Here is a 27225-nt window from a genome sequence, read left to right on the forward strand (position 1 = left end):
CGTTCGACTGTGGCCGACTCCCAAACGGCAAACTCTTCTTCCCTAAGGGCTAAGAAATAATCGGCTTTACGGCCCCCCGGTCCCCTTCTCTGCGGTGGCCGTTTGAGTCGAGGCGGCCCGAAGTGTCGCGACGTCAGCTCGTCCAAACGTTATATTTAATCTCCCAGATTCTGCTGCCTCTCTCGGGCAGGGCAAAACGCGTCTGCATTCTCTCCGGCCCCGTCACCCGTTCCCCGTTCCGGCGTTCAGCCGAAGCGGGAGAGGAGAGACACTCCCGCTGGGCCCTTGCCGTCCTTCACAACTCCTCGGCGTTCGCGCCCGCCCGCCCGCTTCTTACTGTGACGCCGGTCGTATTTCTTGAGCGCTAACTGTGTGCAGAGCACTGGACTCAGCAGTGAGCTTACAGTCTAGAGTCCAACAAAGGGACAAACTCCAGGGATGACAAGAGGGGCCATTTCTCTTTTTCCCTGGTTCAGTGGACGCCGCTCCTCTCGCCACCAGCTTCCCAGAGAGAGGGCGGCCATCTGTTCGGTTTTACGGCCGATTGTCGGGTTTTCCGTCCAGTATGAATACACCGCCCTATGTCCGGTAATTTTATTTTGATTATTCCGGCTCTGCTGAGAGGCCGCGTGGCCCAGAGCACGGGCCTGGGGGTCGGAAGGCCCTGAGTTCTCGTCCTGGCTCTGCCGCTTGTCAGCCGGGTGGCCTTGGGCAAGTCACTCCATTTCCCCGTGCCTGTAAAATGGGGGTTAAGAACGCGAGCCCCAGTTGGGACAAGGACGGAGTCCAGCCTGTATCTGCTACGGTGCCGGGCGTGCGGAAAGTGCTGAAACGCTATAAAAAAAAAATAGTCTCCCCTTGCTTCAGCTTCCGTCGCTGAGCGCCGTTTGCAAGCAGCGGCCTTGTTTGTTAAGAATAATAACGGTATCTGTTAAGCGCTTACTATGCGCAAAGCACTGTTCTACGCGCCGGGCGGGGGGCGGGGATGCAAGGTAATCAGATCTTCTAGACTGTGAGCCCACTGTTGGGTAAGGACCGTCTCTATACATTGCCAACTTGTACTTCCCAAGCGCTTAGTACAGTGCTCTGCACACTGGAAGCGCTCAATAAATACGATTGAATGAATGAATTGTCCCACGTCGGGTTCACGGTCTTAATGCCCATTTGAACTGAGGCCCAGAGACGTGAATAACAATAATAATAATAATAATGGCATTTATTAAGCGCTTACTATGTGCCAAGCGCCGTTCTAAGCGCTGGGGGGGTTACAAGGTGATCGGGTTGTCCCACGGGGGGCTTACGGTCTTCATCCCCATTTGACAGATGAGGGAACCGAGGCCCGGGGAAGCGAAGTGACCCGCCCAGGGTCACACGGGTGACAAGCAGCGGAGCCGGGATTCGAACCCACGGCCTCCGACTCCCAAGCCCGGGCTCTTCCCACTGAGCCGCGCCGCTTCTCTGGGTCACGTTGGTGATACCGTACCTGGTCGGGGTTGGTCCCCCGAGACGCCCCCGGCCCCGGAAACACCCCAGGCTCAGGCCGACCCGGACGGCTATTACATGCAGAGCACTGTACTGAGCACTTGAGAGAGTATAGAGTTGGTAGATACGTTCCCTGCATCCGTAACTTACTTGAATATCTGTCTCCCCCGGTGGATCGTAAACTTTCCTCTCCATCCGAACTGCTCTCCCATTAACACAGCCCCTCGCCGTATCCCACCCGGATTACCGCGTCGGCCTCCTGTCTCTCCCCGCTCCAGTCCACACTTCCCGCGGCCGCCCGGATCGGTTTTCCCGCCGAAACGTTCGGGACGCGTCACCCCGCTCCTCAGGAAAGTCCAGCGGTTGCCCATCCGCCTCCGCGGCGGCGAAGAACTCCTCATCGTTGGCTTTGAAGCGCTCCACTCACACTCCGCTCTCTCCCCCTTTTAGGCTGTGAGCCCACTGTTGGGAAGGGACTGTCTCTATATGTTGCCAATTTGGACTTCCCAAGCGCTTAGTACAGTGCTCTACACATAGTAAGCGCTCAATAAATACGATTGATGATGATGATGATGATGCTAGGCCGACTTCTAGACCCGCTGTCGGGAAGGGACCGTCTTTAGATGTTGCCAGCCCGGACTTCCCGAGCGCTTAGTCCAGTGCTCTGCACACAGGAAGCGCTCAGTAAATACGACTGAATGAATGAATAACGCTAACCTTTTCACCGTGCCTCCATCCCGCCAACCACCCCCAGCCCACATCCTGTCTCTGGCCTGAAACGCCCTCGCTCCTCTAATCCGACGGACAATTATTCTCCCCCCGTATTGAAGGCACATCTCCTCCAGGACGTCTTCCCGGGCCGAGCCCCTCTATTCCTCTTCTCCCGCTCCCAATATTCCCAGACCCACAGCACGGTTGTCCTCATCTGTCCTTTATTTAGTTGAATTGGCGCCTGTCTTCCCCGGGAAGCTCGCCGCGGGCAGGGAACGTATACGCTTATCGCGGCATTGCACCCTCCCAGTCGCTTAGTACGGTGCTCTGCGCGCAGGGAACGCTCGCAAAACACGACTAACGAACGAATGGACTTCTTGAGGGCAGGGATGGGCGTCTAATTGCACACGGTGGGTATTCGATAGGTATTATTCATTCATTCAATCGAATTTATTGAGCGCTTACGGTGTGCAGAGCGAGCACTGTACTAAGCGCTTGGGAAGTACAACTCTCCTGATACCCATATCGGACTTACGCATCCAAATAGTGGAATGCCGGTCAACTACCATTACTTTATTATTTATTATGCTTACAGTGCTTTGCACATAGTAAGCGCTTAATAAATAAATGCTATCATTATTATTTATTATCTACTATAGACTTCGCACTGAACGAGGCTCAATAGGTAAAACGACGCTAACCCTGCTTGCAGGGTTTGCGACCTAAAGGCAGAAGGGAAAGGGTATGTGCAGGACTTTTAGACTGTGAGCCCACTTTTTAGACTGCAAGCCCACTGTTGGGTAGGGACTGTATATGTTGCCACCTTGTACTTCCCAAGCGCTTAGTACAGCGCTCTGCACGCAGTAAGCGCTCAATAAATACGATTGATTGATTGATTAATTTTTGAGTGCGGGACTTCGGAGAGTGCACTAGAAGAGATGTAGTTTTAAATGTCCTTTTCCCCTAATGGTTGACGCGACCCATTCGACCTAGAATCGCCCCCTCCTCCAGTGGCCACTCCTGCTTGAAGGTTACAAAAATTATGAAAAATTATGAAGAAAAGCGGGGTAACTTTATTTACAAAGTATGAAGAGAAAGAAGCACTTGTAGAACCAGTGACGGGTGGCGGAGCCGGGGTTCGAACCCACGGCCTCTGACCTCGGCCTGTCATCGATCGATCGATCACCGAGCGCCGAGGGAAGTCCGACAGAAGCGTGAGCCTTGGCTTTTCATGCATTCGTTCAATCGTATTTATTGAGCGCCTACTGTGTGCAGAGCACTGGACTAAGCGCTTGGGAAGTCCAAGTTGGCAACATATAGAGACGGTTCCTACCCAACAGCGGGCTCACGGTCTAGAAGGGGGAGACGGAGAAGAAAACAAAACATATTACTAGGATGTGCGAGGGCTTACGCCCCAATGGGGCGGACCGACGTGCAGAATATCGGACGGGGTCGCCCGGCGGGAAGGAAGACCGCGAGGACGGAGAAGCCGGGAGAAGGCGTGGATGGTGGCAGCGGAGCACGCGAACGAGGAAGGCACCTTGCAAAATCCACCCGGAGGCTTTATTTCGGGGAAAGAGCTCCAGGTTGGCAGCAGCTCCATTGATAGCGAGCGAGAAGCAGCGTGGCTCAGCGGGAAGAGCCCAGGCTTGGGAGTCGGAGGTCACGGGTTCAGATCCCGGCCCCGCCGCTTGTCGGCCGTGGGACTTTGGGCCGGTCACTTCACTTCTCTGGGCCTCAGTTCCCTCGCCTGGAAAATGGGGATGAAGACTGGGAGCCCCCCCGCCCCGCGGGACTGCCTGATCACCTTGGAACCTCCCCAGCGCTTAATGAATGCCGTCATTATTATTATATCAATCAGTGATATCGACCGTCTCCCACTCTAGACCGTAAGCTCACCGTGGGCAGGGAATGGGTCTACCGGTACTCTCCCAAAAGCTTGGTCTAGTGCTCTGCACGTAGTAAGTGCTCAATAAACATCAGATTGATTTTCACTGAGCATTGGACCAAGTCCTGTCCCTCCTCGTCCCCCTTTATTAAGCCCTCATTTCCTCTTTTAATAATAATAATAGCATTTATTAAGCGCTGGAGCACTGTTCTAAGCGCCGGAGGGGTTACGAGGCGATCAGGCCGTCCCACGGGGGGCTCGCGGTCTTCATCCCCATTTTCCAGATGAGGTCACTGAGGCCCAGAGAAGTGAAGGGGCTTGCCCAGAGTCGCCCAGCTGGCGGAGCCGGGATTCGAACCCATGACCTCGGGCTCCAAAGCCCGGGCTCCTCCCCCTGAGCCACGCTGCTTCTCTTTTCCAACTCCCTTCTACGTCGCCCTGCCTTGCTCCCTTTATTCACCCCCACACCCCACAACACTTGGGTACGCGGCTGTGGTTTATCTAGTCAAATTAATGTCCGTCTCCCCAACCAGACTGGAAGCCCAGTGCGGGCAGGGACCGTCCGTTATCTCGTGGCGTCGCACTCCCCCAGGCACTCAGTAGGTCGCCCTGCGCGCGGTAAGCGCTCGATAAATACGATTATGATCGATTGCCAACTTGTACTTCCCAAGCGCTCAGTACAGTGCTCTGCGCACAGTAAGCGCTCAATAAATACGATTGATGATGACAAAATCCCTGACTCTCAAGGAGCTCACAATCTAGCGGGGTGGGGGACCACAGAAATACTAGACGGCCGTCGGTGGTATTTACTGAGCGGTGAGCGATGGGCACCCAACTAAGGACTTGGGAGAGGAAAATGTGAATTGGTAGACATGTTCCCTGCCCACAGGGAGTTTACAGTCCAGAAATAATAATAATAATAATAATAATAATGGCATTTGTTAAGCGCTTACTATGTGCAAAGCACTGTTCTAAGCGCTGGGGGATACAAGGTGATCAGGTTGTCCCGCGCGGGGCTCCCGGTCATCACCCCCATTTTCCAGATGAGGGAACTGAGGCTCTGAGAAGTGAAGTGACTTGCCCAAGGTCACGCAGCAGACGTGGCGGAGCCGGGATTCGAACCCACGGCCTCTGACTCCAAAGCCCGGGCTCTTTCCGCTGAGCCTCGCTGCTTCTGCCACAGCTACTGTCGTGGTAACCTTGGAGGGTTTTTTAATGGCGTTTCACCCATTCAGTCATATTTATTGAGCGCTTACTGTGTGCAGAGCACTGTACTAAGCGCTCGGAAAGTACAGGACAGCAGCAGAGACGATCCCTGCCCACGCGGGCTTACGGTCTGGAGGATTTCTTTCATTTACTCGTGTCTACTGAGTGCCCTGTGCCGGGCGCTCAGAAAGTAGTAATAACGAGAGACGATCCCTGCCCACAACGGGCTTACAGTCTAGGGGGTTTGATCGGCGCTTCCTACGTGCCGGGCAGTGTCCTGAGCAGCAGGAGCGTGGCTGACTGGAAAGAGCCCAGGCTGGAGAGTCGGAGGTCGTGAGTTCGAATCCCGCCTCCGCCGCTTGTCAGCTGGGTGACTCTGGGCAGGTCACTTCACTTCTCTGGGCCTCAGTTCCCTCGTCTGGAAAATGGGGATGAAGACTGGGAGCCCCCCCGGGGGACAACCTGATGGCCTTGTATCCACCCCGGCGCTTAGAACAGTGCTTGGCACATAGTAAGCGCTTAACAAATGCCATCATTATCATTATTATCATCATTAAGTGCTGGGGCAGGTACAAGCCAATCAGGTTGGACGCCGTCCCTGTCATTCATTCAGTCAATCGTATTTATTGAGCGCCTACTGTGTGCAGAGCACTGTACTAAGCAGCATGGCTCCGTGGAAAGAGCCCCACTTCTCTAGTACAATAGAATTAGCAGACATGATCTCTGCCCTCAAGGAGCATACGATCGAGGGAAGGAGCGCTTAATAAATGCCATTATCATTATTATTGTAACCTCCCCAGCACTTAGAACAGTGCTTCGCACATAGTAAGCGCTTAATAAATGCCATTATTATTGTAACCTCCCCAGCGCTTAGAACAGTGCTTCGCACATAGTAAGCGCTTAATAAATGCCATCATTATTATTATTGTAACCTCCCCAGCGCTTAGAACAGTGCTTCGCACATAGTAAGCACTTAATAAATGCCATTATCATTATTATTATTATTATTGTAACCTCCCCAGCGCTTAGAACAGTGCTTTGCACATAGTAAGCGCTTAATGAATGCCATCATTATTATTATTGTAACCTCCCCAGCGCTTTGAACAGTGCTTCGCACATAGTAAGCGCTTAACAAATGCCATTATCATTATTATTATTGCAACCTCCCCAGTGCTTAGAACAACGCTTCGCACATAGTAAGCGCTTAATAAATGCCATCATTATTATTATTATTATTGTAACCTCCCCAGCGCTTAGAACAGTGCTTCGCACACAGTAAGCGCTTAATAAATGCCATTATTATTATTGTAACCTCCAGTGCTTAGAACAGCACTTCGCACATAGTAAGCGCTTAATAAATGCCATTATCATTCTTATTATTGTAACCTCCCCAGCGCTTTGAACAGTACTTCGCACATAGTAAGCACTTAATAAATGCCATTATTATTATCATTGTAACCTCCCCAGCGCTTTGAACAGTGCTTTGCACATAGTAAGCGCTTAATAAATGGTATTGTTGTTATTATTATTATCATTATTATTATTATTAGAAGGGCAATGGAAAATGAGGTCGATCCAGCCAAGCCCATATTTATTACTCTATTTATTTTACTTGTACATACCTATTCTATTTATTTTATTTTGTTAGTATGTTTGGTTTTGTTCTCCGTCTCCCCCTTTTAGAGTGTGAGCCCACTGTTGGGTAGGGACTGTCTCTATATGTTGCCAACTTGGACTTCCCAAGCGCTTAGTACAGTGCTCTGCACACAGTAAGCGCTCAATAAATACGATTGATGACGATGATGATGAGAAGGGCCATGGAAAATGGCGTCGGTCTGGCCAAGCCTCTTCCGGAAGCTTGGGGGGCATGGAAAATGGCGTCGGTCATGCCAAGCCCCTTCTGGAAGTTCGGGGGCCGTGGAAAATGGCGTCGGTTCGGCCAAGTCCTTTCCGGAAGCTCGGGGGGCGTGGAAAATGGCGTCGGTCTGGCCAAGCCCTCACCGGAAGTTCGGGGGCCATGGAAAATGGCGTCGGTTCGGCCAAGTCCTTTCCGGAAGCTCGGGGGGCGTGGAAAATGGCGTCCATCATGCCAATCAATCAATAATATTTATTGAGCGCTTACTATGTGCAGAGCACTGTACTAAGCGCTTGGGAAGTACAAATTGGCAACATCTAGAGACGGTCCCTACCCAACATTGGGCTCACAGTCTAAAAGGGGGAGACAGAGAAAAAAAAAAAACAAAACCAAACATACTAACAAAATAAAATAAATAGAATAGATATGTACAAGTAAAATAAATAAATAAATAGAGTAATAAATATGTACAAACATATATACAGGAAGCTTGGAAGCTTGGGGGCCGTGGAAAATGGCGTCGGTCCGGCCAAGCCCTTTCCGGAAGTTCGGGGAGACAGAGAAAAAAAAAACAAAACCAAACATACTAACAAAATAAAATAAATAGAATAGATATGTACAAGTAAAATAAATAAATAAATAGAGTAATAAGTATGTACAAACATATATACACATATACAGGAAGCTTGGGGGCCATGGAAAATGGCGTCGGTCCGGCCAAGCCCTTTCCGGAAGTTCGGGGGCCGTGGAAAATGGCGTCGGTCCGGCCAAGCCCCTCCCTTCCTCCCTTCGTCCCTTGCGCGAGGGCGTCTACGTCACGGCCTTCCCGGCCGCGCGGAGGCCTCCACGTCGCCATTCGTTGAGGGGGGGGGGAGTGCTTCCGGGTCAAAGGGCCCCCCCCCTGCGCCGCCATCTTCTCCGGTGGGCCGCGCGGGGGCCTCCACGTCGCCATTCGTGAGGGGGGGAGTGCTTCCGGGTCAAAGGGCGCCCGCCCCCCCCCCCCCCCTCCTGCGCCTCCTTCTCCTCAGGTCGGCCGCGCGGGCCTACTTGGGAGGAGCGGAGCGCTGTAGTAGGCGCCGCCGCCGTCTCCTCAGGTTCGCCATGTTGCTCCTGTTGTTCCTGCTCCTGCTGCCGGGCCCGGCCGCCGCCTCCGAGATCACCTTCGAGCTGCCCGACAACGCCAAGCAGTGCTTCTACGAGGACATCACCCAGGGCACCAAGTGCACCCTGGAGTTCCAGGTACCGGCAAAATGGCGGGGGGGGCGGGGGGGCGCCTGGAAAATGGCCTCCCGCAACCCCCCCGCCATCGCCCTGCCCCGGGCCCAGGAGCGGCCTCCCTTCTTCCCCCCCCCACCCATCGTGTTTAGGGAGGGCTTACGGGGTACAGAACACTGTACTGAGCGCTTCCCCGCCCGGGCCTGCAAACTCCCCCCCCCCCCAAAACAGGGCACATACTAAGCGCTTAATAAATACCATTATTAGTCCCAGAGAGATGACCGACACTTGGCCGTTGGCCCTTCCTAATAATAACACTAATGATGGCATTTGGTAAGCGCTTACTATGTGCAGAGCACTGTGCTAAGCGCTGGGGAGGTTACAAGGCGATCAGGTTGGCCCACGGGGGCTCACACAGTTTTAAGCCCCGGGAACTGAGGCCCAGAGAAGTGAAGTGACTTGCCCAGAGTCACACAGCTGACAATTGGCAGAGGTGGGATTTGAACCCACGACCTCCCATCCCAAAGCCCGGGCTCTTTGCGCTGAGCCACGCTAATAATAATGATGGTATTTGGTAAGCGCTTATTATGTGCACAGCACTGTTCTAAGCGTTGCGGGGATACAAGGTGATCAGTTTGCCCCATGTGGGGGTCACAGTCTTCATCCCCCTTTTCCAGATGAGGGAACTGAGGCCCAGAGAAGTGACTTGCCCAGAGTCACACAGCTGACAATTGGCAGAGGTGGGATTTGACCCCACGACCTCCGACCCCAAAGCCCGGGCTCTTTCCGCTGAGCCGTGCTGATAATAATGATGATGGTATTTGTTAAGCGCTTATTATGTGCACAGCACTGTTCTAAGCGTTGGGGGGATACAGGGTGATCAGTTTGTCCCATGTGGGGCTCACAGTCTTCACCCCCATTTTCCAGATGAGGGAACTGAGGCCCAGAGAAGTGAAGTGACTTGCCCAGAGTCACACAGCTGACAATTGGCAGAGCCGGGATTTGAACCCACGATCTCTGACTCCAAAGCCCGTGTTCTTTCCACTGAGCTATGCTGCTGCTCCTACCGACCCCCCGTGCTCTTCCAGTAGAGAATTGGCCGTTTCCCCTCCGATTTAATAATAATAATAATAATAGCGGCATTTATTAAGTGCTAACTGTGTGCCAAGCACCGTCCTAAGCGCTGGGGAGGTTACAAGGCGATCAGGTTGTCCCACGGGGGGCTCACAGTCTTCAACGTGGCTCAGTGGAAAGAGCCCGGGCTTGGGAGTCAAAGGTCATGGGTTCAAATCCCGGCCCCGCCACTTGTCCCCTGGGTGACTTTGGGCAAGTCACTTCACTTGTCTGGGCCTCAGTGACCTCATTTGTAAAATGGGGGTGAAGACTGGGAGCCCCCCGTGGGACCACCTGATCACCTTGTAACCTCCCCGGCGCTTAGAATGGTGCTTTTCACATAGTAAGAGCTTAACAAATGCCATTATTATTATTATTAATAATAATAAATACCATTATTATTCCCAGAGAGATGACCGACACTTGGCCGATGGCCCTGGGGCATCCTTGCCCTTCCGGCCCCCCCCCGTGCTCTTCCAGTAGAGAAGTGGCCGTTCCCCCTCCGATTTAATAATAATAATGGCATTTATTAGGCGCTTACTATGTGCCAAGCACCGTTCTAAGCACCGGGGAGGTTACAAGGTGATCAGGTGGTCCCACGGGGGGCTCACAGTCTTCATCCCCATTTTACAGATGAGGTCACCGAGGCGTGGAAAAGTGAAGTGACTTAATAATAATAATAAGGATGGCATTTATTAAGCGCTTCCTATGTGCCAAGCACCGTTCTAAGCACCGGGGAGGTTACAAGGTGATCAGGTGGTCCCACGGTGGGGGGCTCACAGTCATTCATTCATTCATCCAATCGTATTTATTGAGCGCTTACTGTGTGCAGAGCACTGTACTGAACACTTGGGAAGTACACGTTGGCAGCATATAGAGACAGTCCCTACCCAACAGCGGGCTCACAGTCTAGAGGGGGGAGACAGACAACAAAACATATTAACCAAATAAGATAAATAGAATAAATATGTACAAGTAAAATAGAGTAATAAATATGTACAAATATATATATACAGGTGCTGTGGGGAGGGGAAGGAAGTAAGGCCGGGGGAGAGGAAGGACTCTTCATCCCCATTTTCCAGATGAGGTCACTGAGGTGCAGAGAAGTGAAGTGACTTCTCCGATCATAATCTTCTCACCTGCCTCCTCACTCACAGTCCTTTCCCCTGTAAATCTATATTACTCCCTCACAGAGATCTCCGCTGTCTTGACCCCGTCCATCTTTCGGAGCGCCGCACACCCCGCCTCGCCTCCCTCTCCTCTCTACCCAGTCTTGATGATCAGATTACCGCTCTCAACTCTCCCCTTTCTACTTAGCTAGACTCCCTCGCTCCCCTTTCCCTTCGCCGCTCTCGCACCACTAACCCACAGCCCTGGATCACTGCCACCGTCCGCCTCCTTCGCTCTTATGCTCGAGCTGCCGAACGCTGCTGGCGAAAGTCTAAACCCCGTGCCAACCTCGTTCACTTCAAGTTTATCCTTTCCTGCCTTAACTCAGCCCTCTCCTCTACCAGACAAAACTATTTCTCCTCCCTTATTGACACCCCTGCCCACCACCCCCGCCAGCTCTTCCGTACAGTCAAATCCAGCGTGGCTCAGTGGAAAGAGCGCCGGCTTTGGAGTCAGAGGTCATGGGTTCAAATCCCCGCTCCACCAACTGTCAGCTGTGTGACTTTGGGCAAGTCACTTCACTTCTCTGGGCCTCAGTTCCCTCATCTGGAAAATGGGGATTAAAACTGTGAGGCCCCCGTGGGACAACCTGATCACCTTGTAAGCTCCCCAGCGCTTAGAACAGTGCTTTGCACAAAGTAAGCGCTTAACAAATGCCATTATTATTATTCTCAGGCCCCCAGTTCCTCCCCCTCCTCCATCTCTCACCCCCAATGATCTGGCCTCCTACTTCATTAACAAAATTAAATCCATCAGGTCCAACCTCCCCAAAGTCACTCCCCTCCTTCTCCAACCCCCTAGCTCTCAACACTCTGCTACTCTCCCATCCTTCCCAGCAGTATCCTCAGAGGAGCTCTCCTCCCTCCTCTCAAGTGCTTCTCTGGACACCTGTGCTTCCGACCCCATTTCCTCTCATCTCATGAAATCTCTCGCTCCATCCCTTCTCCCCTCCTTGACTTCCATCTTCAACCGCTCACTCTCCACTGGTTCCTTCCCCTCTGCCTTCAAACATGCCCATGTCTCTCCCATCCCAACCCTCTCTTGACCCCACCTCACCTTCTAGTTATCGCCCCATATCCCTCCTACCATTCCTTTCCAAACTCCTTGAACGAGTCGTCTACATGCGCTGCCTCGAATTCCTCAACACCAACTCTCTCCTCGACCCCCTCCAGTCTGGCTTCCGTCCCCTACATTCCACGGAAACTGCCCTCTCAAAGGTCACCGATGACCTCCTGCTTGCCAAATCCAACGGCTCCTACTCTATCCTAATCCTCCTCGACCTCTCAGCTGCCTTCGACACTGTGGACCACCCCCTTCGCCTCAACACGCTATCTGACCTTGGCTTCCCAGACTCCGTCCTCTCCCGGTTCTCCTCTTATCTCTCCGGTCATTCATTCTCAGTCTCTTTTGCAGGCTCCTCCTCCCCCTCCAATTCCCTTACTGTGGGGGTTCCCCGAGGTTCAGTGCTCGGTCCCCTTCTGTTCTCGATCTACACTCACTCCCTTGGTGACCTCATTCGCTCCCGCGGCTTCAACTATCACCTCTACGCTGATGACACCCAGATCTACATCTCTGCCCCTGCTCTCTCCCCCTCTCTCCAGGCTTGCATCTCCTCCTGCCTTCAGGACATCTCCATCTGGATGTCTGCCCGCCACCTAAAACTCAGCATGTCCAAGACTGAACTCCTTGTCTTCCCTCCCAAACCCTGCCCTCTCCCTGACTTTCCCATCTCTGTTGACGGCACTACCGTCCTTCCCGTCTCACAGGCCCGCAACCTTGGTGTCATCCTCGACTCCGCTCTCTCATTCACCCCCACATCCAAACCGTCACCAAAACCTGCCGGTCTCAGCTCCGCAACATTGCCAAGATCCGCCCTTTCCTCTCCATCCAAACCGCTACCCTGCTCGTTCAAGCTCTCATCCTATCCCGTCTGAACTACTGCACCAGCCTTCTCTCTGATCTCCCATCCTCGTGTCTCTCCCCACTTCAATCCATACTTCATGCAGCTGCCCGGATTGTCTTTGTCCAGAAACTCTCTGGGCATGTTACTCCCCTCCCCAAAAATCTCCAGTGGCTACCAATCAATCTGCGCATCAGGCAGAAACTCCTCACCCTGGGCTTCAAGGCTGTCCATCACCTCACCCCCACCTCCCTCACCTCCCTTCTCTCCTTCTCCAGCCCAGCCCGCACCCTCCGCTCCTCTGCCGCTAACCTCCTAACTGTACCTCGTTCTCGCCTGTCCCACCGTCGACCCCCGGCCCACGTCATCCCCCGGGCCTGGAATGCCCTCCCTCCCAACATCCGCCAAGCTAGCTCTCTTCCTCCCTTCAAGGCCCTACTGAGAGCTCACCTCCTCCAGGAGGCCTTCCCAGACTGAGCCCCTTCCTTCCTCTCCCCCTCATCCCCCTCTCCATCCCCCCATCTTACCTCCTTCCCTTCCCCACAGCACCTGTATATATGTATATGTTTGTACATATTTATTACTCTATTTATTTTACTTGTCCATATCTATTCTATTTATTTTATTTTGTTAGTATGTTTGGTTTTGTTCTCTGTCTCCCTCTTTTAGACTGTGAGCCCACTGTTGGGTAGGGACCGTCTCTATATGTTGCCAACTTGTACTTCCCAAGCGCCTAGTACAGTGCTCTGCACACAGTAAGCACTCAATAAATACAATTGAATGATTGATTAATAATAAGGGTGGCATTTATTAAGCACTTCCTATGTGCCAAGCACCGTTCTAAGCACTGGGGAGGTTACAAGGTTGTCCCACGGGGGGCTCCCAGTCTTCATTCCCATTTTCCAGATGAGGTCACTGAGGTGCAGAAAAGTGTAGTGACTTAATAATAATAATGATGGCATTTATTAAGTGCTTACTATGTGCCAAGCACCGTTCTAAGCGCCAGGGAGGTTACAAGGTGATCAGGTGGTCCCACGGAGGGCCCACAGCCTTCATCCCCATTTTCCAGATGAGGTCACTGAGGCGCAGAGAAGTGAAGTGATTTGCCCAAAGTCACCCAGCTGACAGTTGGCGGAGCCGGGATTTGAACCCATGACCTCTGACTCCAAGGCCCGGGCTCTTTTCCACTGAGCCACGCTGCTTCTCTAAATAGCTAGAGCTAGGCCAGAGCAGACCCGCCCCCTCCGTCGCCGATTTTTCCATCGATGGACCTTGCCCACCCGCAAGTCCGCAGTCCTGAATTTTGGAAAGGATCTGGATCCGGATGCTCGGGCCCGAGTTGTTGTTGTCGAATTTATAATTGTCGAATTGCGACGCGCACCGATCCGTCACCGTGAACCTCCGTAGAGCTCCCCCGAAATTCAGGTGACCCGAGCGGTGAATCGATTCTTTTGGATGCAGTATTCTGGTAATTACTGGCGTAGCCGTATCGGACGAGGAGTAGATTTTTGCAAGTACTTTCATTCATTCATTCAATCGTATTGAGCGCTTACTGTGTGCAGAGCACTGTACTAAGCGCTTGGGAAGTACAGGTTGGCACATGTCAACTTTTTCTTAGCCCGTAAATTCACCGGAGTGATCGGGTGCAGTGGTAGAGAGGGTAGGCCTGATATTCGGATTCGCGATAGGGATTGGAGCTGAAAACGGTACGTTTGCTTCACTGTTCGCACCCCCACGTTTCAGTTTGATCTCACCAGTTTTAAATTGCTCAAGCGAAAGATGTTTGATCACCGGACTACGCCGTTCTTGAGATCTCGCTTAGCCCGTCGTCGATCGGTCCCCGGTGTTTAGAGAAGCAGCGGGGCCTGGTGAATAGAGCCCAGGCCTGGGAGTTGGAAAGACCTGGGTTCCAATAATAATAATAATAATAATAATAATGATAGCGTTTATTAAGCGCTTACTGTGTGCAAAGCACCATTCTAAGCGCTGGGGAGGTTACGAGGCGATCAGGTTGTCCCAGGGGGCCCCTCACACAGTCGTCATCCCCATTTTACGGATGAGGCCCAGAGAAGTGAAGTGACTTGCCCAAAGTCACACAGCTGGCAGTTGGCAGAGCCGGGATTTGACCCCGAGCTCTTTCCACTGAGCCACGCTGCTTCTCTGATCTCCGCTGTCTGACCTTGGGCGAGTCACTTGGCTTCTCTGGGCCTCCATTCCCTCACCTGGAAAATGGGGATCGAGACTGCGGGCGCCACGTGGGACGGGGAACGTGTCCGGCCCGATCGGCTTGTATCCACCCCGGGGCTCGGTACTGTGCCTGGCACGTAGTTAGGCGTTTAACAAACAGCGTAACTATTATTATTGATCCCGGCTCCGCCGCTCGTCTGCCGTGTGACCTCGGGTGACGTCCCACCTGGAAAATGGGGATTAAATCTGTGAGCCCCATGTGGGACAGGGACTGTGTCCGACTCAGTCACCCCAGCGCTTAGAACAGTCCCTGACGCATAGTAAGCACTTAACGAATACCGCTGTTTTTGCTCGCTGTGTGCAGAGCCCTTACCGAGCACTTGGGAAAATACAGTAGAGTTGGTAGACGTGATCCTTGCCCACAAGGAGCTTACAGTCCAGAGTGGGAGAGACGATAAAATAGAGACAGGGGAAATGGGAAGGGCCTCAGCTCCCACTGCAGTTACTCGTCACGATCATCTGTCGCCTCCGCCTCCCCAATACCCACTCCTATTTCCTGAACCATTTTAAATCCCTTTCTCACATTCCATCCCTACGTTAATCGGTGGGGACTTCAGTATCCTCGCGGATATCCCGTACGACCCTCCCGCTGCCTGCGGCCTCTCACTCCTCAACTTAACCTCCTATTTATCTGATTAATGATGTGTGTATATCTGCAATTCCGTTGATTTTGATGCTGTCGACGCCCGTCTACTTGTTTTGTTTCGTTGCCTGTCTCCCCCTCCTAGACCGAGCCCGTTGTTGGGTAGGGATCGTCTCTGTTGCCGGATTGTACTTTCCAAGCGCTTAGTACAGCGCTCTGCACACAGTAAGCGCTCAATAAATGCGATTGAACGGCCCACCCTACCCACTGACACACTTGAACTCATCTCAAGTCACCGTAAGATCTCTACTTTCACTAACTCTGAAATGCCTCTCTCCCACCACAGCCTCCTCTCCCACTCGCCCGCTCCCGGCCAGTCTGGCCCGTTCCCCCGGAGAGGCCGCCGATCCCTGGACCCTCTCCAATTTTCTAGCAACATTACGCCCTTTTCGGTCTCCACGCCCCAACTTCCTTGACGCCCACAGCCCCATCCCCTCCACCCAACTCCCTCGCTCCTCCGTCAGGCCCGTGCCACCAACCTGCTACCCTGGATCGCTTTCACGGTACAGCCTCCTCCTCCCCGTGCCCAGACGTACCGCCGACGGAAATCCAGACGCGTGACCGACCTGCCCACCGCAGATTCATCCCCAACCTGCCTTAACTCTGCGCTCTCCACCTGATCAGAAAAATACTTCTCTGTTCTTTATCTACTCCTGTACCCGTTACCCGTGCCAGCTGTTCCAGATGTTTAATTCCCTCCTCAAGCCTCCTATCCCCCCCGTCATCTCTCTCTCCTGATGACCTGGCCGCGTACTTCCTTCGTCGTGGCGTAGTAGAGCACAGGACTGAGAGTCGGAAGGACCTGGCTTCTACTCCCGGCTCTGCCGCTTGTCCGCTGTGTGACCCCGGGCACGTCACTTCGCTTCTCTGGGCCTCGGTTACTTCATCTGGAAAAGAGGAAGCGGACGGGGTCAGGGCTGTATCCAACCCAATTTGCTTGTATCCACCCGTAGGAAGCACTTAACAAATGCCACAATTATTATTAATAAAATAGGCACCAGCAGACCCGATCTCCCTAAAATCTCTGCTGCTCCACTCCAGCATCTCCCTCCTCCTGTGGTCGCTCCAACACTCGCCCTAACCCTCTTCGACCTCCCAGCCGACTTTGACGTTGGGGACCACCCTCTTCTCCCGAAAACATCTAACCCTGGATTCACGGACACCGTTCCTGGCTCTCCTTTCCCTCTGGCCGCTCGTTCTCAGCCTTTTCTGCGGGATCCTCTGCTTTCCAGCTGTGGAACTCCCTGGAGGCTCAGTTCTGGGTCCCCCCCCCACACACTAGCCTCCATCTACAAGTCTGCCCTTTTCTCTACATCCAAACTGCTATGGTTCATTCATTCAATCGTATTTCTTGAGCGCTTACTGTGTGCAGAGCGCTTGGGAGGTACAGATCGTCAACCTTCAGAGACGGTCCCTACCCAACAGCGGGCTCACGGTCTAGAAGGGGGAGACAGACAATAGAACGAAACAAGTAGGTGTCAATGCCATCAGAATAAATCGAATTATAGCCATGTGCGCATCATTAATAAAATAGAGTAATAAATATGTACAAATACAAGGGCTGTGGGGAAGGGGGTAGGGCGGGGCGGGCGATGGAGGGGGGGAGGAGGAGGAGAGGAAAAGAGGGAGCTCAGTTTGGGAAGGCCTCCTGGAGGAAGTGAGCTCTCGGTAGGACCTTGAAGGGAGGAGAGTGAGTTTGGCGGATGTGCGGAGGGAGGGCATTCCAGGCCAGGGGGATGACGTGGGCCGGGGGTCGATGGCGGGGCAGGTGAGAACGAGGCACGGCGAGGAGGTCAGCGGCAGAGGAGCGGAGGGTGTGGGCTGGGCCGGAGGAGGGGGCGAGGTGATGGAGAGCCTTGAAGCCGAGAGTGAGGAGTTTTTGCTTGATGTGAAGGCTTACATGCAACTACTGGCGATTTTTGAGGAGGGGAGTGACGTGCCCAGGGCGTTACTGTAGAAAGATAATCTGGGCAGCAGCGTGAAGTATAGACTGAAGCGGGAAGAGACGGGAGGATGGGAGGTCAGAGAGGAGGCCGATGCAGTAATCCAGTCGGGACTGGATGAGAGATTGAGCCGGCAAGGCAGCGGTTTGGATGGAGAGGAAAGGGTGGATCCTGGCGATGTTGTGGAGGTGAGACCGGCAGGTTTTGGTGACAGATTGGATGGGAGGGGTGAACGAGAGAGCGGAGTCGAGGACGACACCGAGGTTGCGGGCCTGTGAGACGGGAAGGATGGTAGTGCCGTCCACGGTGACGGAAAAGTCAGGGAGAGGGCAGGGTTTGGGAGGGAAGAGAAAGAGATGGCGGACAGACATCTGGATGGAGATGTCCTGATACAGTTGTTCAGTGGCATTTATTGGCACTTACTCTGCGCAGAGCACTGTACTAAATGCTTTTTCTGTCTTGCCTGTACTGCGTCAGCCTCCCTGCTGACCTCCCTGCCTCCTGTCTCTCCCCACTCCAGCCTACTCTGCTGCCCGGATCGATTTCTCTAAAAAAAAAAAAAAAATTCAGACCGTTTCCCCGTTCGCCAAGAACCTCCAGCGATTGCTCATCTACCTCCACGGCAAACAGATTCCTTGCGGTTGGCTTTGAAGCATTCAGTCACTTTTACCCCCTCCCATCTTCCCAGCGTCAGTCATATTTATGGAGCGCTTACTGTCCTCCGAGCACTGTCCTAAGGTCATGAGTTCGGATCCCGGCTCCACCTCTCGTCTGCTGTGCGACCTTGGGCGAGTCACCTAACTTCTCTGGGCCTCCACCCCCATTTTACAGATGAGGTAACTGAGGCCCAGAGAACCGTACTAAGCACTGGGGTGGATTCATTCCTTCATTCATTCGATCGTATTTATTGAGCACTTACTGTGTGCAGAGCACTGTACTAAGCGCTTGGGAAGTCCAACTCGGCAGCACATAGAGACGGTCCCTACCCAACAGCGGGCTTACAGTCTAGAAGGGGGAGACAGATGACAAACCAAAACATATTAACTAAACAGAATAGCAACTGTGCACAAGATGTTTGCTGGCATGTTTCATTCTGTTTCATTTTATTTTATTTGTGCATATCTATTCTATTTATTTTCTTTTGTGAGTATGTTTGGTTTTGTTCTCTGTCTCCCCCTTTTAGACTGTGAGCCCGCTGTTGGGTAGAGACTGTATATGTTGCCAACTTGTACTTCCCAAACGCTTAGTACAGTGCTCTGCACACAGTAAGCGCTCAAATACAATCGATCGATAGATTGACCTTCCGACTCCCGGGACCGTGCTCTATCCGCTACGCCATGGGCTGTGAGCCCGCTGTTGGGTAGGGACCGTCTCTATATGTTGCCAACTTGTACTTCCCAAGCACTTAGTACAGTGCTCCGCACACAGTAAGCGCTCAATAGATGCAATTGAACGAATGAATGAGTGCCTCGGTGACGTGGATGGGAGGGATCGGGGCTTAGAGAAGGCCTTTTGGAGGAGATGTGAGCTCAGGAGGTGGGGAGAGTGGCGGGCCGTCGGATATGAAGCGGGGGGACTACCAGGCCAGAAGGAGGACGTGGCCAAGGGGTGGCTAGCGAGACATGAGATGGAGGTTCGTGTTAGAGAAGCCAAGTATGTGGGTTGAGCTGCGGGAGCTCGGCGAGGTAGGGGGGGAGAGAGCCGATCTGGCGCGCGAGTGGGGAAAACGTGCGCTGAACGTTTTTATAGAGAAACGATCCGTGCGGCAGTGGAGTGTGGACTGGAGTGGAGAGAAGAGAGACGGGAAGGGCAGCGAGGAGGGTTGATGCGGTGTCTGAGACGGACTACGGTTAAGGGCTTGGACCGTTTTGGGGGCAGGAAAGTATCGAGAGGAAAACAGCGTAGATCCGGGAATGTTCAATACTGGCGCGTTGGCACCCAAACCACGTCCAGATCGCATGGATTTTGTAATCTGCCGAGGGCTGTCTTTTGTGCGGGCAAGGAGGCGTCTCGTGTTCTCCTAGAATCTTCCGTTTTAATGAAAAACCTAGCAAGAAGGCCAATTTGGCTTTGACGCTAGGCGAACATGGGATAAATTTGGGAATATGGCATTTTTTCAGGCCTGAGTCTTAAGTAGTAATAATAATGGCATCTATTAAGCGCTTACTATGTGCAAAGCACTGTTCTAGGCACCGGGGAGGTTACAAGGCGATCGGGTTGTCCCACGGGGTGGGGGGGGGGGGGGGGCCTCGCAGTCTTCATCCCCATCTTCCAGATGAGGTCACTGAGGCCCAGAGGAGTGAAGCGACTTGCCCAAAGTCACACAGCTGACGGGTGGCGGGGCCGGGATTTGAACCCGTGACCTCTGACTCCAAAGCCCGGGTCCTTCCACTGAGCCATGCAGAGATTACGGTTTTGGTCTCAACAGGGAGGTTTTGTTTGTTCCTTGATTTGCCATCAGTCTCACCTGGCTGTTTTTGCACCCCAGCTGATTTCCCAACCTGGCGCCCGAATCCCGCGCTCGGTCGGTGTCTTCTCCGTCACATCCGGCCTTCTTGAGTTCATTCATGCAATCGTATTTATTGAGCACTGGACTAAGCACTTGAGTTGCCTTCGAGATGTGGTTTTCGTGGCCTCGGGCCGCGCCTGAGCAGCGTCTCCCTGTCCGAGGATAGATTGGGCTCGCTCTACATGGGGGGTGCCTTCGCTAGTTCCCCTTTTTTAGAGTAATAGCACCCTATGAAGGAAGGGCAGACCCAGCCCGCATCTCAGCCCCAGTTCCATCGCCCCACGATCCACATTCTGCCATCGCACGCTCTCTTGTGATGGAGACCGGCCGCCTCGTCACTCCCGATTAGCGCCACTCCCAACTTCCCGCGGCAGAGCCGGGGCTTCGGCAGCGGTGGGCCGGAGAACTTCCTGAAAGTGGGCGGGCGCTTGGTGTGGATGGGGGGGACGAAGAGCTCCATTCTGTGAGTTCAGTATAGCTTCAGCCAGGGCCGAGGGAAATCTATGCCACCCAAAGGTCGACATTAAATATACTAATAAATGCCAAAACCTGACTGTGGTTACAGCTCTTTCAGAAGATTCAGACCTGAGTGTATCTCTCCCACCTTCTAGTTTTCCCCTCGTCTTTGGGGCTTTCTTCCTTTGGCTCCGTACGCCCGACGTGTCCGCACACGTGGACGCTCTCTCCCCCCTCCCTGTCTCTCTCTGTCTCCTCTCCCTGTGTGTGTTTGCTCATCCTTTGGTGTCTGTTTTCCTGTCCGAGTAGGTGTGACACCACGTTTCTGTGTGTTTATATGAGGAGGAGGAGGAAGCTGAGGTGACAAATTGCTCCTTTTCCCTCATACCCCGCCCCAGCCAGGATGCTGCGTAGTCCAGGCTGTGCCCCGTCTTCTGGCTCCCGCGGATGGACGCGGGCTTCGCCCTCTTTGTAGTTAGTAACCGTTTTCCAGAGTTTCCACTCCGCTTTTCACCGTGTGATTTCTTTCCTTAGGTGATAACTGGAGGGCATTATGACGTAGATTGCCGGTTGGAAGATCCCGATGGCACGGTGTTGTACAAAGAGATGAAGAAACAATACGATAGCTTTACTTTCACGGCCTCCAGAAATGGGACATACAAATTTTGCTTCAGCAACGAGTTCTCTACCTTCACCCACAAAACCGTGTACTTCGACTTCCAAGTTGGAGAAGACCCGCCTCTGTTTCCAAGTGAGAACAGAGTTAGCGCTCTTACTCAGGTAAAAAAAAAAAACGCCACGTGCAAAATCTGCAGTTTGGCGCGGGGGTGAGGGTTGACGGCTTAAAATCTGAGCTCCTCAAATACTAGGCTTCCGGTGGGCGGCCCTAAAATCTTCCTGGCTTCGTCCTCGGTCTCTGCAAAGGGGCTGCAACGCGATCGGTGGCTGATACCGGGCGAGTCTGCCGGGAGTTTTGATTCCTCGCCAGTTCCTCCGCCTGCGGAGAGCGTGCCCTATTTGAGAATCCAGAGCTAAATGCTGTCGCGCCTTTGCGGTTCATCTGCAGCATCCGCCCGTCATCTGGGAGAGGGTGCCAGATGGCCGAGTTTTGTACCGTGCACCTAGCCGAAAGTGATATCTTCAGCCAAGCTCGCGCGTGCTCCTACTCTTAACAGCTCGAGACGGAACACAAAATGAATGGCAGTAAAGAAGTCGGAATGACCTGTGCGCCATCCTCCTTTACTCTTGGCTAAATCTGTGGGATTTCTCCCCCTTTGGGAAACCGAAAAAAGCCCTGGTATCCGTTTCCCTCCCCGCTAGCTTCCTGTCACGACTGTGTTATGAGTGGTGATGGATGGCGTCGCTAAACAGTCGACGTGCTTCCCCGGGCGGCTTTATTTCTCCGAGAATGCCCTCACCCGTGATCGCCGGGTGAATAATTCGACGAGCGTCTCGCTCGCTCTCCCAAGCGGAGGTTGTGTCCATTTAGTTCACTGCCATGCCCCTTGGCGCTCAGGAAACAGCTGATGAGTGGTGATCGGGGAAGAGGAGGCGGGGGAGAAAGGAAGGAGACTGGCAGGTTTTGGGAGAGCCCCTCCGGGCGAGGCAGTCCAGCTAGGGAAGGAGCAGGGGACGGAAGCACCGAGAAGGAGAGGGGCGTAGGAGCAAAGGATATAAAAGCGACAGTTAATTTGGTGAGTGCTTACTATGCGCCAGGCAGTGGGGACGGCACAAGCTAATCAGGTCGGGCCTCGTGCCTGTCCCGCACGGAGCTCCCGGTTTAGAGGGGAGGGAGGACGGGTATCGAGTCACCATTGTACAGGCGAGGAAACTGAGGCCTGGAAAAGTTCGGTGATCGGGCGAGTGGCGGAGCCGGGGTTTGGGACCCGGGTCCTCTTGACTCTCGGGCCTGCGCTGAACGCCGCTTCTCCGTACGTTACGTTCAAAGTGGCCCCGGGGAGGGCTCCCGGCAGCCTTCCCGTTCCTCCACCGCACATCCCACCTCTCGCCCCCGTTTCTGCTCCCGTCCCAGCCGTTGCTCTTGACCCTGCCTTAGTTTTTTCCCTCCCACCCTGGCCCCTGTCCCACAGGCGTGTCGGTTTAGCGGGATCTCGGCCGGTGGGCTCAGAAGGAGGCGGCGGCGGCGCGGAGTGTGTCACACTAGAGGAGAGAATTTTGATTTTTCACCGCATTATTTTCGCCCTGGTAGCCTTTCCAGGTGCACGTTACCTGCTCGATCTCGAGCCGGTGCCGTCCGCCCTAGAGAAGCAGCGTTGGCTATGGGAGAAGAGCGCGGGCTTGGGTTCTAATCCCGGCCCCGCCACTTGTCAGCTGTGTGACTCGGGGCGAGTCACTGAACTTCTCTGGGCCTCGGTTCCCTCATCTGGAAAACGGGGATTAAAAAGTGTGAGCCCCTCGTGGGACAACCTGATTACCTTGTCTCCCCCCCACCCCAGTGCTTAGAACAGTGCTTGGCACGTAGTAAGCGCTTAACAAATGCCATCGTTACTATTATTGTTATTCATGAAAATCGACAGCAGGGTTTAGGGTAAGATTTCCCCGCCCGTCTGGACAGTGAAATGTGGAAACTTGGTTTCGTCCGTGGGCTAGCGTAGAAAATAAGTTACGTTAAAGGGAGCGTTTTCGTCGTCACCGATCTAAAGCTGGCAGTGCGCCCGAGGTAAAATTAAACTTCTACCTTTCTCAAATCAAGTATTCTGAATTTTTTGAAGAAAAGGCTTTGGCTAGATATCTGAGTGCGACAGGCGAGAGCTTGGCCGGAAGCACGGTGAAGCTGCCGACGGCCTCCGGGTCTGAAATATAATTTGGATTTTGTCAGGGGTGGGGGTGAGAAGAAACGAAAGACAAATACTGGCACGGAAGTTGTGAGGAATAACTTTACGTTCTTATCCGGGCCCGTGCTGCTGTATGTTCAAAAGATAATCACGGGTGTGCACAAAGACATATTTGAAAGAACTCCCCTTTTAGAGCGTGGCTCAGTGGAAAGAGCCCGGGCTTGGGAGTCGGAGGTCAAGTGTTCGAATCCCGGCTGCGCCACTCGTCGGCTGTGTGGCCTTGGGCAAGCCACTTGACTTCTCTGGGCCTCAGTGACCTCATCTGGAAGATGGGGATGGGGACTGTGAGCCCCCAGTGGGACAACCTGATCACCTTGTAACCTCCCCGGCGCATAGAACAGTGTTTCGCACATAGTAAGCGCTTAACAAATGCCATCGTTATTATAAACGTAGCGCAGGTGGGGTATCAGCCCGGATGCGCTTAACAAACGCCATCATTATTATTATTATTATTATTATTATTATTATTATTAACGTAGCGCAGGTGAGGTATCAGCCCGGATGTGCTTAACAAATGCCATTATTATTATTATTATTATTATTATTATTATTAACGTAGCGCAGGTGAGGTATCAGCCCGGATGCGCTTAACAAATGCCATCATTATTATTATTATTAACGTAGCGCAGGTGAGGTATCAGTCCGGATGCGCTTAACAAATGCCATTATTATTATTATTATTATTATTATTATTAACGTAGCGCAGGTGAGGTATCAGTCCGGATGCGCTTAACAAATGCCATTATTATTATTATTATTATTATTATTATTATTATTATTATTATTAACGTAGCGCAGGTGAGGTATCAGCCCGGATGTGCTTAACAAATGCCATTATTATTATTATTATTATTATTAACGTAGCGCAGGTGAGGTATCAGCCTGGATGCACTTAACAAATGCCATCATTATTATTATTATTATTAACGTAGCGCAGGTGAGGTATCAGCCTGGATGATCGTATTTTGCTTGATGGTCAAGTGTCTTTTTGTGTTTTTATTGGAGCAGAAGTGGATTATTTCTCCCCCCCCCCCCCCCCCCCCCGAGTGAATTTGTAGGCTAAAAAAAGGAGGGAAGGAATGGTGTCTGTACTGTGTTTCTTTCTAGAGGTAGAATTGAGGGTGGGGGGGAAAAGAAAGCTGGGGCCAAGCTGACTCACGATGTTTCTGTTTAGATGGAATCTGCCTGTGTTTCAATCCACGAAGCTTTAAAGTCCGTCATCGACTATCAGACTCACTTCCGCCTGAGAGAGGCGCAGGGCCGCAGCCGGGCGGAGGATCTAAATACCAGAGTGGCCTACTGGTCAGTAGGAGAAGCCATCATCCTTCTCGTGGTTAGCATTGGGCAGGTGTTCCTTCTGAAAAGCTTCTTCTCAGATAAGCGAACCACCACGACCCGCGTCGGCTCATAACCTGTGTTTTGAACGCCCCCCCCGCCCCCGTCTCCAGCCGTAATTTTGCCGGTCAGTCGTAGGTACAGAAGAACTACACGTAAATGTCTTCTTAATTACCTTTGTTCAGAAAAAAAATACTTTTTTTTTTTATTAAAAAAAAAAAAGCACCTCCGAGCGTGGAAGGGGTCTTTCTATTTGAAATGTTTGAACGGCTGTGGGACTTTGGGGGCTTCTCTCGTTCACCGTAGAACCTAGGGGAGGTGGGTTTTTTCCTCGTGGGTCTCCACTCTCGTCTCTCTCGGTCTGGGGTATGTTGTTGTTTCTTTTCAGCCCGTGTCAGAGGAAGCAGATGATTTAGAATCTAAATTTGATTTGCTGACTCCAGGAATTGGGGAAGGGGGGGGGAAAAAAGTTCTTTAGTCCAGGCTAGAGATACGGCATTTTTTTTCAGCGTAACAAAACTGCTGTCAAAGCCCCCTACCGCGCCGTTTCGATTTGCCGACCCTTTTGCGTCACCTAATTCCGAAACGATTTCGGTCTTCTTTTAAAACGGCATCCTGGTGCAAATTGTTCGCTCACCTGGAAATCCTCGGGTTTTATGCCCATTTTATGGTTTGCGTAGAGTTTTTTTTTTTATTATCAGCAACTTCTTTGTACAACCAAAACCAGAGAGCATCGTTGAACTGAAAGTACCATCTTAAACCCCCCCAAACCGAGACTGATAAACAAGCCTTTCTGTGGTTGCGGAACGAAAATACCAGAAGCCCCGTGGAGGGCCGGGAAGGGGTAGACAGAAGTCTTGTGTAACCTAATCGGTGATATCAGTTTCTGTATTGGCAAACACCGCTCTGAAAACTTCCGCTAGCTTGCTCTCGCTGGATGTGGTCAAACTGCATTGAGTTACGGAATGATTCTTGTAAGGCCTTTGGCTGTTCGGAGCCTAATTTGACGTTGGCGATACCGACGTTGCCGTCTCGGGCCCGCACTCCCTCCCGTTTTTCGTTCAGTTAGCGCTCGGTCGGTGACTTCGTGAAGCGGTTCGGGCTGTCCTCTGTTATCCTCTGTTTTTCTCTCCCAGTAGGTAGTCTGCATCTGTTCCATTGCTGAGGCCTTGAATATGGTGGATGTTGCATTGTGTACTTTGTAAAGCTCTGGGCTTAAAAAAAAAAAAGCTGAATGGGAAAGTGTACCTTGTAAACTTCTGGTTTGAGTTGTTTTATTCCCCCCTCCCCCCTTCTAGAATGGAAGTATTTAACCTGTTCTGAAAGGCAAGCTCGGGCCGGCGGGTGGGGAGGGAAATAAAATCCAGTAAACTAAATGTTGTTCAATCGCTAAATATTGTACCTCCTTTTCCCCGTGACTTGTGTTAACGAATAGGTGATTTTCAAGAGACTCTGTAATTCGGTACTCTATACCCTAATGGATTAGATTGTGATTCCGGTTGGCTGCAGAAGTTCCTAGTTCTTATTTCTAATCTCTAAAACAGGGCGATAACACGCATACGTCCTTCTGCGGGTCTCGCTCGACGTAAACGGTCACCGTACGTTGAAACGGGAAGAGGAGCCGCTAGATGTTGTCCTTGCTGTGATTTCAACCCTCAGCTTGAAATTTTACCCCTTTTCTCGTCAGTCTGATAGACGGAGAACCGCAGCCCTCACGAAGTTCAGATCCGTCGCGTAAAGTTCGGTATCGCTTGGCACGGTGTCGCTGCAGTGCGCATTTAAGCACCTCCAGGTCCTCACTCCGGCAGGAACTTATAAAGTAGAAGGTTCACCGATTTCTGATTAGTTAGCATACTGGAGTAAAATAGCTGGGTTTCGACATGATGCGTTCCCGTCCTTAAACGGATAGCAGTTCAGTCGCTTGCCAAAGTGTTTGTTTTTAGAGAGAGGGAGACGTACCACACCTTCCCACAGCGTTACTTCCTCTTTTGAACTGTCAGAAGTTGTAGTCGGGGTGGGGAGGGTGGCATAAAGCAAGATTGGGTCCACTACGTAAGGTTTCATCCGTGTTCACCGTATACATTTGTGTGTATTCGTATATGTGTATCGATCGGAAGATACAGATCTATACAGACACGGACGCACAATCTGGAACGGGGTTTTTCGATTGCTCCCACTCGGCTGTTCGAGCGTGTGTTAGAAAAGAGAACCAAAGTATTCCGATCGCACTTCCTATCGTTGTGGAACAGGCCGCCGCGTTAAACATCCGAGTTGTCCGCGTCAAAACATCCAAATTGTCCGTTGGAGCAAGTGGCACAGAGTGCGTATTAAACATCTGCAGTTGTATATATTTTTTGAAAACTAAAGAAGTAACGGGAAGGGGCATAGTATGCATATTTAAATCGACTTTGTGAAAACATCTGAAAACATTCTTTTCTGTTTCTGGGGAAATGAGGGTTTTGCGGGGTTCAAGAGTCATGGAAGATTGAGAGACAGCTAAAAAAAAAAGAAGCCTATTTCTCATTCACCGAATTTAATCTCCTCTTGGAAAGATTTGTTTGCTTAAGTCTTCGTGTACAGTAAATTCCTGTTTTAGTTTGTAAGTTGTTTGGCATTAACTCTTGGAACGACAAAGGTGGCTACAGGATATTGTTTGTGGGGGAAATAAAGAAAAATGAATACGATTCCAGTGGCTCT

At 52.1% G+C, this 27225-nt stretch overlaps 1 protein-coding gene across 1 annotated transcript; it reads left to right on the forward strand.

The window, feature by feature from the left end:
* Positions 1-8170: 8170 nt before the first annotated feature.
* Positions 8171-27212, forward strand: TMED7 (transmembrane p24 trafficking protein 7). The gene is made up of 3 exons (XM_038769615.1): positions 8171-8381; positions 20873-21118; positions 24368-27212. Exons 1-3 carry the CDS (start codon positions 8244-8246, stop codon positions 24602-24604), a joined length of 621 nt encoding a protein of 206 aa, XP_038625543.1. The 5' UTR covers positions 8171-8243; the 3' UTR covers positions 24605-27212.
* Positions 27213-27225: the final 13 nt, after the last annotated feature.

Source organism: Tachyglossus aculeatus, chromosome X4 (assembly GCF_015852505.1).
Source record: "Tachyglossus aculeatus isolate mTacAcu1 chromosome X4, mTacAcu1.pri, whole genome shotgun sequence".
In the NCBI taxonomy this organism is placed as follows: Eukaryota; Metazoa; Chordata; class Mammalia; order Monotremata; family Tachyglossidae; genus Tachyglossus; species Tachyglossus aculeatus.